We start from the raw sequence: 14717 nt of genomic DNA on the forward strand, positions 1-14717 counted from the left end.
TTATGAGAACATTTTTTTCTTTAACAATTAGTGTGTGTGTGTGTGTGTGTGTGTGTGTGTGTGTGTGTATGAGCACATACCTCTAGAGGCTAGAAGATGTAACTCCCCTGAAAATGGAGTTACAAGCAGTTGTGAGCCAACCAACATGGGTTCTAGGAACCAAACTGTGGTCCCTTGTAAGAACAGGAAACTCTCTTAACCATTAGGCCATCTCTTCAGTCTTGAAACATCCTTTACATGGAGAAAGTCTCAGATACATTAGACACATTAGATATTTGCATTCATTTTTAATTAGTTGTTACAAAGCATCCCAAATACAATGGTGTACACAAAATTAACACTTGTCCCTCTCAAAAGGGGGTTAAATCTGGATATACAAAATGCAAAGGCTGCTTTGTAGCACAAGCTCACTTGATAAGTCCTGTTGCTTTTGTATTGTTTCTCTGATCCTCGGGTAGTTTCATTTGTATGTGTTCTGGATCATAAGGAAGAGGAATTGACAAGCAAGAACTTTAAAGACCTATGACCCAGAAGGCACAAATGTAACCATTACACTCCTCCATCTTGCATTCCATTTCACTTGCATGAGAAGCTACTTTTTCCAGGAACCTGGCCTGCTCCTAGTTCTATCGTGTGCTTATTGACTTTCCCTTGTCAAATAACTGATAGGCACTGTGATAATAAGAGCTGACTTTTGATCTGCACCGGATTGTGACTTTCTAGAAGCCAAACTTACCAAACTTCCTAGCACTTGGCATTGACCTTTGGCTGAGAGATGCTTACCATGCAGGTGGAAAGATTTAGTTCAGTCCTCAGAACCTATATTTAAAAAGCCCAGTGTAGTAGCCTGGATTTTTAATCAAAGGTCGAAGAAAAAGAAGACAAGTGAATCTCCAGGATTCACTAGCATAGCTGTCTTGAACCAGTGAGACATCCTGACTCAAAACAAACCAAAGAACAACAGAAAAAAAACAAGATGTGTGGCTCCTTAGAGAGATGCCTGGGATTTAATTCTGGCCTCCATACTCATGCTCAAACACTCAAATGAATATATACAAAGATACCAAGAAGACGGGCGGTGGTGGCACACACCTTTAATCCCGGCACTTGGCAGGCAGAGGCAGGCAGATCTCTGTGAGTTCAAGGCCAGCCTGGTCTACTGAGCAAGTTCCAGGACAGCCTCCAAAGCTACAGAGAAACCCTGTCTAAAAAAAACCATAAGAAAGAAACAAAACAAAACAAAGAAGCATGTTAAACTTCGAGGCAACAGAGAGTATGGGTTTCATGTGCTCATTAGTAATACACACACATACATACATACACACACACACACACACACACACACACACACAGTGCACACCTTGCTTCCCAATGCTTTAAGAATTCAGACTAATAAACCTCCTTACGACAAAGTTAGTTAATTGGTACAATTTTTTTTTTCATTTTCTTTCTATGTGACTGTTTTATTCCTTCCTAAGTTTAAGACCTTTGATACAGTGAAATCATTCTCAAGTTGCTCTTCATTTCTCAGTGTCTTGCCTCACTAATCCTTGGAATGAGATTCTCTTTCTTCTAAACATTCTCTCTGCTGATCCTTGTTTCTTTACACTACATTTGGGGATTTCATTCCTACTATTAATGTCCTACTGTTTTCCTTAAATATTGTATCTCATATTTTAATCTATTGTTCTTCATTTTTCTATAATTGGTTCCATTTTTAATCCTGTTTTAGCCTTCTGGACTAGCTTATATTTTTTAGATTATTTTATTTTTTATGTATATGAATATTTTGCCTGTGTGTATGTCTGTGCATTGCATGCTTTGCCTGGTGCCCACAGAGGCCAGAAGAAGGTGCTGGGACCTCTGGAATGGGAGTTACAGACAGTTGTGAGCAGCCATGTGGGTGCTGGGAATAGAACCCAGATCACCTGGAACAGCGACCTTCCCACTGAGTCATCACTCTAGCCATGCCCTATTTTCCTTGTATCCTCTTTTAAAATTATTTTTATTGACTTTACGTTGCACAATGAAAAACATGCCCTGTCTTATGACTTGTCCTGGGACATCATCTGGGTCATTTAATCTACATGAAACAATTGCAGACACAACTGACACATTTGCGAATCATAAGGCTAGATATCCAGAGGTCAGTTGGCTCGCTGGTCTTTACTTGATTGGTAACAATATAAAGCTTATTGATGTAATTCTGCTGAACTAGAAATATACATAGGCAAAGAGCTGATAAAAGATAAAAAAGGCACCATGCAGTGTTAGAGCACACAGCTTTAATCCCAGCACTCTGGAGGCAGAGGCAGGTGGATTTCTGTGAGTTTGAAGCCAGCCTGATCTACAGAACTAGCTCCAGAATAGCTAGATCTGTTACACAGAGGAACCCTGTCTTGAAAAAAAAGGAAAAAGTCATTTACCTCAGGACTTAGCCTCTGGATTCTTCTCAAGCTCAAGGACAAAGCAAAGCCTACCTAGGTGGTTCTCTCATTAGGCATTCACGAAAATATAATTAGAAATTTACTGGATGTTCATGCATCCATTACTGATAGCTCTTAAAGTAAAATGCATTCCCTAATTGCTTCTGCACTTATGACTAAGACAGGGTAGACTGACTTAGGTTAAATGAAATTATTAAAACCTATAGATAAATAACAAAATAGACTGTCTTCAATGTGGGTACAAGATTCTCAGATGAGACCAAATTATGACATGACTTGACAGTGTTTCCATGGGTTTAGTTCTCAAAGTGGTAGCGTGACAATACATGGAAAGATGGGGATGGGGTAGAAGATCAAAGACACCTGGAGGACTTGAACCCTTCTGTTTGACAATTAGACCAAAGGCAGAGCTTGGATCTAAATAGCTCTGACTCTTGAGAACACAGGTGGAAGGAACTTTGATATTGATTACATAACATCATTCAGACTAAACAACATCTTATACATTATGCATTTTGTGGGCACTGTCCTCTCCCAAATTACCTACTTGTCCTCATGACTGCTCTATCTTCCACTAAACTCTAAAGGCATAAGGACATCTCAACATGAATACAGTTGTCTTCAGTCTGATATAATGCTTGGCAACTTATGTCCTCCAGGAAAACCTTATTGACTAGATTACTCTGCCTACAGCTTAATTGCCATTTAAGAATGATGAAGAAAATCCTAACGACAGTAAAACAGTTGTAAATAGTTAAGTAAAGCACAAAGCATACCAAATACCCACCCAGTTTGTGTGGCATCTGGGATTGGTAGGCTCTTGTCCTGGTTTTCACCATGCATTTGTGTCTCCAAGCCTTTGAACACAGAGCTCATTCATTTGTCAGAGATTCAGTGGGTGGCTGGGTGCCTGGAACTAAACCACGTGCTTCTCACAGCGCCACTTTTATTATATCCCACAGAACTCTTTGAGGGGGGGTGTTTTCTTTAACTCATTCATAACTGGGGGGTGTGAGGCTTAGAAGAGAGCACCTGCCCCGAGCAATCACAGTCAGTTAACCATGGAATCTATGTGCTTTCATCACTCCAGATTTTCAGAGATATTTCTGCTCCTAGCCTCTATTGTATTTTCCATATCTACTAATTATTAAACAAAAACAGTCTGTTCCCTACACCAACACTGTAATTTTACTCAGGCTTCCATGCTTTCTACAACTGACTTGTACATAGACAACTCAAGCTCTTTGAGAACCAAAGCCTTTAATTTTCTGCCTTCACTAGATTCCAGGTTAGAGACCTTGCTTTCTTTAAAAGACTTCTAGGGAAACATTAAATTTCAATGAATTCTTATTGATGAATGAATGAATGAAAGTATAAGAAGAAATTTCAAGTTCTAAAGTGATAGAAGATGTCATTCTGTAAATATGTCTCTCTTATTGGTTGATGAATAAAACATTGTTGGTCAATAGGGAAGCAAGATAAGCAGGACTAGGAGAGAAGTAGGATTCTGTAGTAGGGAGTCACCATGTGATCCAAAGAAGAGAGGACACATGAGTCTAACGTTCCAGTAAGATAAGACCTTGCAATATATATAAGTAGTTATGGGTTAATACTTAAGACAGCTAGCCAATTAGAAGCCCTAGACATTGGCTGACAGCATTGCAACTAATAGAGTCTCTGTGTGTTATATGGGGGCTCTGGATCGGCAACAGTACCCAGGCAGTACTCCAGCAACACTAAAGTGAATTGGAATTTGATGAAATGCAGATGAAGAAAAAAGTACTGTAACATTCCTGTTTCATCAGTGTACCTTTTCTACACACAGGTGCATGGACTTCCCTTAGTGTTAGTCTCAGTATTTACACATGTACATCTCATATCTAGCAGGTGCTGCATAGACAACATTATCCTCTGGATAAACAGATATTTGATTTCTAAGAAGTTCATTCAAGCCATACAAAACATAAACAGACCTTCCTCAGCCCTTGGCAGATCACATGAGCCTTTAGAATGCTTGAATAGAGGCCTTGTTTATTTGTTGGCACTTATATCCTTATACCTTCTTTTAGGAGAATATAATAGACACCTGCTCAATTCATACTGATCTATATCAATGATTTTTATAGAATAAATTACATTTTTAATTGAATTTGAATTTAGTTCAGAGGATGAGAAAACCTTTTCAGAAACATTACCACAAGGTGCATCCCTCCACTAAGATTAACAGAGACCTCTCAATCCAAGTCCCACTAGATAGGCTCATGTCTGCTAACCCTTGAAACTCTGACACAGACACACTTAACTAAGGCTATTGAAATGTTTTCCAGTTTGTGAAGAAGTATGGAAACCTAATTAGCCTTGATTATGGTAACATCCCTTCAGTGGTGATAACTGGACTACCCTTAATCAAAGAAGCTTTCACTCACATGGAACAAAACATTTTGAAACGCCCCATTACACCAATCAGAGAACGTGTCTTTGGTAACAATGGTAAGTTTCATTGGCAACACTATTGATTGTAGTTTGTTGTTTAAAAGAACACAAATTTTCATGGAAAATGTGACATGTAATAATAAAAGGTGTGGAGAAAGGATATGATCAACATGTATTGCACATATATGAAATTTTAAAAAAAGAAAGAAGTGCAGATACTATGGTTTCTAGCACAGTTTAAAGTGTGTCTATGATATGTTAAAGGTATCTCTATGTCTGTAATTTTATATCATTTCTGTAAACACAACCATTCATGAAATGTTATCTTCAAAGTCAGCTAGATGAAAGCAACCATCAGAGGACTTATAGTGTAACCCTGTAAGAGAGACTTAGAGAAACCATGTGTCCTGTAGTCGAACTCTAGATGCATGGATAGGAAGTAACAGCATCTCCTTCCACAGACAAACACTGCACGCTCACTTCCCTTTTCCCATTCCAACCCTCTGCCCTAGGAAAATGGCTGTGAGTCAGCTTCCTACTGCTGTTGCTCTTCTTGTTTATGATTTCTTAAACTGCATCATTAAAGCCATGCCGCACAGGGATCTCCAGCATTCCAGACTGTGAAAATAGACTAGCATCATTAAACCAACTTATGTGTTTGAAAGTTGAAAACAGACTTCGACTCTATTAACCTATAAAAGCTTCATTTTTAGTCATTTCAAATTACTCCTTGAAACAATCAACCATTAATTGTATGTCTTTGACTACCATATCTGCAAGGAGAAACCAAGTCATTGGAATAATTGATTAATATTGACCAGATTATATAAAAACCATTCTCTAACAAGAAAGTCTAAATCAGTTAAAATCCTGTCATGCTACTGTAATAATAAAGCATTTATCAAAGACATCCAAGTTGGCTTAGGATTCAGGAAAATTTTTTGGAATAGTGATATTCATTAAATAGTATGAAAAAATACTCAATAGGGATAGAAAATCCTTGAAGGGACAAGAAAGCTGGGATCTTGAGGAACTGCAAGTATAGTATCTGATGGGAATATATAAGTGGACATATAAAACTGTTGAGGATGGCAAGAAAGAGCCCAACTCTTGGTTTTCATCATAACATCAAAAGAAACTCTTAAGTGGTTTTGCTTGGTAAAAAAAAAGATCAAGTACTACACATTTTGAGGCTCATTTAGGATGCCAGGTAGAGAACAGAAAAACAATAACAAAGATACTATCACTGTAAGTTATAAAAGGAATTTGAGCACTCAAGATGACAAAAAAATGACAGTAGGTTAGATTGGGTAGGTGGCATTAAAGCCACATGGAATGAAATCGTTGAAGAGAGAAGTCATTATGGCATGTAGTTAGATGGCATGAACACTCGGTTCTCAGGAAACTGCAGGAGCTGTGAGTGATGTAAAAAGAACAATGATAGAATACAAGGTGATTAATGGTGTGTGGAAGTTTCAAAAATGTAATAATGACATCTGTCACACATGTGCTGATTGTAAATTCCTGTAACTAGCGACATTATAGTCACAAGCATGATTCAGGAGTGTTTTCCTTCTGGGACAAATTACAGTTTGACTATCATAAGAGTTTATTTAAATTATAGGAGTTCGTTAGATTTCCTGAAATAAAATTTGGTATAGAAGGGAGGTTTTAGACCTAGTCTTAAAAACCTCCAATGTCTCAAGATTTGATAGAAAAAAATAAAACAACAAAATTATAGGAAATTTCTGGCAAAGAATTAGGAAGAACACCTGTAACTAAATGACCCAGAATAGAGAGTTCCAGGAAATAAATGACTGAATTGATAAAGAACACATGAGGTGGAAACCAGGATCTGTGTTCAAAGAGTTGAACATTGTTCTGAAAGGTAAGATGTGGACAGGAGGGTGGCATTTTATGTGTGCTGAGACACATGTATGTGTGCTGGATGCTAATCACAGCAGCATGTTTTTCCTCCCCTGCACCTCTATGTTTGTGTATGTATGTGCATGTGAGGGATACTCATCTTTCTCAACTTCTTGAATCATTTTGTGATCTTTGCTAGAATTTCCCTATAATGCCTTTGTTGCTTTGTAAGTAATGCATGCCTTGTATTATCCATGAGTGCATTCCTGGTACTCATTGTGGCATAAATAGATGTGTTTCTGCTCATCAGCTTGGGGCTTTAGGTCCAGGGAAAGTTGAATTTGAACGCCTGGATGCCCATCTACTTATTGTCTTTCTAAGTTTACTTTGCAATTTATTATCATGCCTCAGTGTTATACCAGATGAAATGAACATTTTGTTAGTTGGTCATAAACCTGTAGAGTTTTTTTCAGTACAAAATTATATAATACATAAGAAGTACTTACTAAATTTATGTTCTGATTCATGCCACCAGAATATGTTAGTCACTTGCATTGAGATTGTGTCTAGACAGCTATCAGCTCACTTTTTGGCTATTCTTTTCTTATGTCCATGTCTAATGGAGTTTTTCTGGTACGTTTAAGCCATGATCACAATGCCATAATGCCGAATCTCTACTTTCCAGGATTGATCATGTCCTATGGCCAGACATGGAAGGAGCAAAGAAGGTTCGCACTGATGACACTCAAGAACTTTGGACTGGGGAGGAAGAGCTTAGAGGAGTGCATACAGGAAGAGGCCTTCCACCTAACAAATGCCATAGGAGAAGAGGAAGGTGAGCCCTTTGCAGGACAGTGCATGAGGCTCTAGCCCTTTCATTCACTGAACAAATTCTTATTAGGTAAATCCTAGTCTTTGGTCTCCACTGTGCTAGCCACTGAGGACTGAACAGTGAACATGTAGCCATGCCCTTTCCCCAGGAGTTCTACAGCTAAGTATACAAATGTGTCATTAAACACACTGTTGAATTTAAAGCCTGGTTATCTATATGTCTTCCCAGATATTGACAGTTCTTTCATTGTGCAATGCACCCTGTAGCTGGAGCTCTTCATATTATGCTCTATTGTGTATATTTTATGCCATAAACTATAAAATATTTGTAAAAAAAAAAAAAAAAGGAAGGGAGGGAGGGAGGAAGAGAGGGAGAGAGGGAGGGAGGGAGGAAGGAACCCAATATCTTTAAAAGGCATATGGGCTCTCCCCATCTCCAGGACAGCCTTTTGATCCACACTTCAAGATAACCAATGCAGTTTCCAACATCATTTGCTCCATCACCTTCGGGGAACGTTTTGGATATGAAGATGACCAGTTTCAGGAGCTTCTGAGGTTATTAGATGAAGCCACATGTTTGGAGACATCAATGATGTGTCTGGTAAGTTCTTCACATCTGCATATTTTAGAAAGAATATTGGACTGGGGCTGATTTAAAAACATATAAGTTTTTCTTTTTGTTGGGCGACTTTTTGAAGCTAATATATAACAGGTATATATTAAGTCTTAAAAATCAAATTTGATGCAAACCTATTTGTAATGTAAGAACCTAGCATATATAAAACATTTCTAACACTTATATGAGCTATTTTAATATTTACACTGATACATATGCAAGTACATGGAAATTTACCTTTTAAAAAATAAATAACAATGTTATTGACTATGATTGTCTGCTTTGACTCTCTTCTTACCTCAGTCAATTTCTGTGTATACTTTGTAGTTCATCAACTTGTTTTAAGAGTCCTCTTTGTATGCAGCTCAGCATCTGAATATGTTGTAATTTTTTTCTGAGCTTAGGAATTTGAGTTGTTCCTAGATTTAGGGAACTAAGAATAATATATCCATGAATATTCTGGTGCCAAGGTTCAATTGAACACATCTACTCATTTGGGTCATTTTTTAGTGTGAGGGTTTTTTTTTTTTTGGTTTTTTCGAAACAGGGTTTCTCTGTATTGTTTTGGAGGCTGTCCTGGAACTAGCTCTTGTAGACCAGGCTGGCCTCAAACAGAGATCAGCCTGCCTCTGCCTCCCAAGTGCTGGGATTAAAGGCCTGCACCACCACTGCCTGGCCTTTAGTGTGAGTTTTTAAGTTATTTGTTTTATTTTTAAGATTATGATATAATTGTATCATCTCTTCCTTCCATTTCCTCCCTCCAAGCACTGTAAACTACTTCTCTTTGCTCTTTCAAATTCACAGCCTCAGTTTTTCATTAATTATTTATTCTTATGTATATGTTCTAACATTTATATCCCTAGATACCTAATACAATCTGCATAGTCTGTATAATGTTACTTTTATGTATTTATGTTTTCAAAGATGATCATTTAATATTAGATAACCAATTGATGTGCTTTTCTCTAGGGAAGACTATTTCTCTCATTCTCAGCATTCCTTGATTGTCTATAATTCTTAATGTAGTGTTGGGGTCTCTTAGGTATGTCTATTGCTAACTTTTCCTTTGTATCTGGTAAGAACTCATTTGTGGTGTAGAATGTGTTCCATTTTAGATAAGGTTATATATGTGTGTTTCTGTTTGGAGGAATCACCTTTAGCTATCTCTTAAGACAATTTCATATGCAGTGTAATTTAAGTCTTTCTTTTCTTTTGATTTTCACTTTTGATTTTCTCATCTAGCAATGAGAGCAGCCTACTGAAATCACTCTGTATTACCTCAGGACTCCTCTGGCATTTTAGTTAATGCTGTAAAATCAAAAGCCTTGAATTTTATTTGAGGCATATTTAGTTACAATTGGTTGTTCTCTTTATTAATATATAGTGCCTTTTAAAAAGTCACTTTCAACTAGTTTGAATTTGAAATCTTCTTTCTCAGATACCAGGATAGTTAGAACTGTATGTTTTAAATTTTCTTTTGCTGGATGTTTCCTTATGTGGATGCCTTTGCCTATAATGTATGCATTCTTAGAAACAATGTGTTAGTCTGTGTTTCTTCATCTAATATGTCCCCCCTCTCTCTTTGTGTGTGTGTGTGTGTGTGTGTGTGTGTGTGTGTGTGTGTGTTGGAGCCGCTGACATTGAAGATTGTTGTTGAACAATCCCAAATCCCAACTAACACCCATAATTTTGATGGTAGTTTTTCTGTTTGGTTGAATTAGTGTTTATTCTTTGTTTTCTATCTGTTACTATTACAGGTTGGCTTGTTAGTTGTGTTAATTAACATGAATTTCTTCATACCTCTCATTAGTTCAGCCATCTTATGTAATTTATTCTTTCCTGTGTCTGCATGATTAACATTGCTTTTATTCCTCTTCTGTATATAATGCTGCTTCAATCACATTCCTCTTGCTGACTTAGTATACACAAGGGTTCCAGAGGGAATGGATCTGAAATACAGTTACTGATCCTTCAAATGTTCCCTTCCCCTTTAAGACCTTCTGTCTCTATGCATCTGCTTCTCTATAATGCACCCAAAAGGGGATTTATTCTCACTTATCCTATCCCACAAGCACTTCCTCACCTTCAGGGATGTCCTCATCAAAAACAGATGAGTTGGTTAGCATACCTTATATGTAAGAAAAGGAGCTAAAGAGTTTGATCTGTTGCACTTGTTGTCCACAGTATTTTGTGTTCCTTGTTTTAACTCTTAATCGTGGTATTTGCAAGTCTAGCAGCCCCTTAACTTTCCTCCCAGTAAGCAAAGCCTAGGAATTCAATAAAGTTCAACAAGTGCCCAGACAACTTCTAGATTGCAGACTGGAGGTAAGGTGTTAGAAGAAACAACGAGTCAGCAAAGAGTGGTAATACATATCCTTGACATAACAAATTGTATGAGGTACTTTGATAGACACTGTAAAAGCACATGTCCATTAATTTCACAATATCCCTCTACATGTAAAATAATGCAACATGATGTCTGAAACCTAGTACAAAATTATGCAAGCAAATATAGACAAAATATAGACAGTAATCCCCCAGACCTCTGTGTAATGCATTGTGTGTCACACCATTTAATGTGCAGAGTGAGTGAACTCCACTGGTAAAGAAAGAGTATAATGTTAATATCACTTAATAATATGAAATATTGTTATAATTTAGTGATACTAACATTAAATATTTACATACTTTAATGTTATTAATATTACTAGTAGCAATAAATATTGCCATACTTCAATATTATTAATATTTAAATTATTAATATTATAACCGTTACCAAACCTGAAGGTAGCAGAATTAACAACCGCATATCTGCCTCATTTTACATATTGTTAACTCTACACTGTGCTATACTATCTGCTTCCCACTGAATATTATCGAAACTTTATTTGCCATCCACTTTACTTCAATAAAGATTTCCATCTCGCCATATGAAAATTAAATTATGTCGGGGGCACCAGCATATAAAGCTACCCTCACAATACATTTAATTTCCCTGAGGGACAATAAATCCTGACCAAGGATTAGAAAGAAACCTATCTCTGTAATCAAGTAACAGAGCTCCAAGCATGTAACTTGTAAACATTACTTTCATTAAATGAAGGACAGGGACCATGCTAGTTTCAGAGAGATTTTCTAGTCACAATGAATACCAACTGCTTAGATCTGAAAAAAAATGCCCTCAATGTGATCATAGAGGCCATCATGGTTGGAGTGTGTAGAGAAACATAGATAATGATGAAGATTTGGAGGGTTCCATCTCTGTATGGCTTATAGGTACAATACACTATGTATGATTTTGAGTGTAGTGGATAGTTTTTGAGGATTATAATTCAAGGAGTGGAGCCCTGTGATAACATTGATATATATTCTGTCTGGAAACTATTTGCAAAATGACCTTCAAAGGCATGGAATCAAAAAATAATTTAATAGCATACCAGAATTCAGATAGGAGAGATGAAGATGTAGACCAAGGAGCAAAGAGACGGGATGGTGAAAAGTAGCCTGGTGTGTCATATATTTTGCATGGCACAGTTGAAACACCTGTATACACAGTGGTGACAGGGAAACCAGAAACCAAGATGGCCCCAAAGTACTCTGTTACTAAACGTAACAGAGGGGAAAGACAAGATTGTTTAGAAACAAAAATTACTCTTTCATGTCTGCAATATTTTCTTATTTTTCTTTATAAGCTTTACAATGTCTTCCCATCCATATTTAAATATCTTCCTGGATCACATCAAACAGTTTTCAGGAACTGGGAAAAACTGAAACTGTTTGTTTCCCGGATGATGGACAGTCACCGGAAAGATTGGAATCCTGTTGAGCCGAGAGACTTCATTGATGCTTTCCTTACAGAAATGACAAAGGTGAGGAAGATTCTGCCTTGGGTTTTTTTTTTAGAAAAAAATATGATGGTTTAGTAGTTTCCAATTGATCCTGCATCATGCAGCCATGTGTTTAAGGGTATAACATTGCACTGAATCAGTACTGAATGAATACCTATCCCTACTGGTCAGGTGAGTTTCTTCTGAGGGTTATGGAGACTCCATAACCATGGAGACTCCAGCATCAAGCTCTCAGAGGGCACTGACATCCATTGCTATGGCTCCTTCCTTCATCTTTAGTATCAAGTTTGTAGAACCTTTCTTCTCTCAACATCTGCTTCCATCTTTACATCTCCCCTCTCTGGTTTTCATGCTCAAGACCCCTTTAATGAGGATAATTCAAGCTAATATTCTTCTGTCGAATTAATCACATCTACAAAGTCTATTTTAGCTTACCAAGTACCGTGAACAGATTAAAAAATGAAGTTCTGGGCATCTATGTAGGTCAATGATTAATACACTCAGGAATATATATTATGAATAGTATTTTAGACATGAATAATACCATTATACCAGGAACATTATTAGAAGGGAAGGATTCAGAGTCCAGAGTACTAGCCATTACACCATGGAACCAGCACAGTTTCAAACATTCCACTATGGAACTCCTATAGATGATAAACACCTACAGTGAAGTGGATGAATACAAAATTAACTCAAAAAAGCCAGTTAGTCCTCTGATGTATACAAATGGTCACGAAAAGAACATACTTTGCAATACCTACAAATAATACAAACTATCTTGTGGTAGCTATAACCAAGCAACTGAAAAAACCCTATGACAAGAACTTCACTTCAAGTCTTTGAAGAAGGAAGTCAAAGAAGATAACTGAAGATGTAAATATCTCCCACATTTATGGATTGGTAGGATTAACATAGGAAAAAATAGCCATCCTACCAAAAGAAATCTACATATTCAATGCAATTACCACTAAAAAGTTCCAACACAATTCTTTACAGACCTTAAAGATACTCAACTTCATATGGAAGTTCAACTTTATATGGAAACAAAAAATGGGCAACTAAAATAACCCTGAACAATAAAAGAATTTCTGGAGGTATCACCATCTCCTATTTTAAGCCTTGCTGTAGAGCTATAATAATTGAAAGCACATGATATTTACATAAAATACAGATTGATCAACAAAGTCAAATTGAAGACCCATATAGAAATCCACACACCTATGAACACCTGATTTTTTTTACAAAGAAAAGATAAAGCATCTTCCATAAATGGTTCTGAGCCAACTGGATATCAGTATACAGAAGAATACAAATAGATCCATGTCTATCATCGTGCACAAAACTCAAGTCTCAATGGATCAAAGACTTCAATATAAAATCAGATACACTGAACCTAATAGAAGAAAAAGCAGGGACTAACCTTGAACATATTGGCACACGAGACAACTTCCTGAACAGAACACCAATAGTGCAGACACTAAGATCAATAATTAATGAATTATTGATCCCATGAAACTGAAAATTTTGTGTAACGCAAAGGACACTGTCAATGGGACTAAATGGCAGCTTACAGAATGGGAAAAGATTTTCATCAGTTCCACATCTGACAGAGGGCTAATTTCCAAAATATATACAAAACTCAAGAAACTAGATGTCAACAAACCAAATAATACAATTTTTAAAATGGGGTACAAATCTAAACAGAGTGTTCCTAACAGAGGGATTGCAAATGGCCAAGAAAGCACTTAAAGAAATAGTCAACATCCTTAGCCATCAGGGAAATGTTAATCAAAATGACTCCAAGATCCACTTTACACCTGTCAGAATGGCTAAGATCAAAACTACAAGTGGCATCTCATGCTGGAGAAGATATGGAGTAAGGGGAACACTCCTTCACTGCTGGTGGGAGTGAAAACTTGTACAGCTACTTTGGAAATAAATATGGCAGTTTCTCAGAAATTTAGGAATTGACCTACCTCAAGACCCAGCTCTCAGGTATATACCCAAAGGATACTCCATCTTACCACAAGGACACTTGTTCAATTATGCTCATAGCAGCTTTATTTGTAATAGCCAGAAACTTGAAACAATAAGATGTCCCTCACCCAAAGAATGGAGAAAGAAAGTGTGGTACATTTACACAATGAAGTATTTCTCAGCTGTTAAAAAATCATGAAATTTGCAGGAAAATGGATGTAACTGGAAAAAATCATCCTAAGTGAGATAATGCAGACCCCAAAAGACAAACACGGTATGTACTCACTCATAACTGAATGTTAACTGTAAAGTAAAGAATACAATACACAGATACAAAAAGGCTATGTAACAAGGAGGGCTCAGGAGGAAGCTGAACCTCCCTAGGTAGGGGAAATAGAATATATATCATGGGTAGACTTGGGGCAGGTGGGGTTTGGAACAAGAGGGATCATGTGGGGAGAGGACAGAGGGAGAGAGTACTGGAAGAGACACCTGGAACTGGGAAGCATCTGGGGGATGAGCTAGAAACCTAGTGCAATGGAAACTTCCAGGAATCTACAAGGGTGACCCTAGACAAGATTTCTAGCAATGGGGGAAAAGTAGCCTGACTGGGCCATCTCCTGTAACCAGACAAGACTTCCAGTGAATGGATCAAGACACCAACCCTCAACACAAAACCCCCCAAAATACAGTTTG

General features: G+C 37.2%; 1 protein-coding gene across 3 annotated transcripts in view; it reads left to right on the forward strand.

Moving 5' to 3' along the window:
* LOC101830438 (cytochrome P450 2J3) overlaps nt 1–14717 on the forward strand; it is a 40227-nt gene that overhangs the window by 6480 nt on the left and 19030 nt on the right. For 2 of the 3 annotated variants that reach the window (XM_005074310.4, XM_021229644.2), the window contains exons 2-5: nt 4775–4937; nt 7432–7581; nt 8018–8178; nt 11886–12062. In XM_005074310.4, coding sequence (XP_005074367.1) covers nt 4775–4937; nt 7432–7581; nt 8018–8178; nt 11886–12062 — 651 coding nt within the window. The remainder of the gene's footprint in view (nt 1–4774; nt 4938–7431; nt 7582–8017; nt 8179–11885; nt 12063–14717) is intronic. The other variant, XM_040757142.1, reaches the window with a different exon arrangement.

Source organism: Mesocricetus auratus, unplaced genomic scaffold (assembly GCF_017639785.1).
Source record: "Mesocricetus auratus isolate SY011 unplaced genomic scaffold, BCM_Maur_2.0 Super-Scaffold_100014, whole genome shotgun sequence".
NCBI classification, from domain to species: Eukaryota; Metazoa; Chordata; class Mammalia; order Rodentia; family Cricetidae; genus Mesocricetus; species Mesocricetus auratus.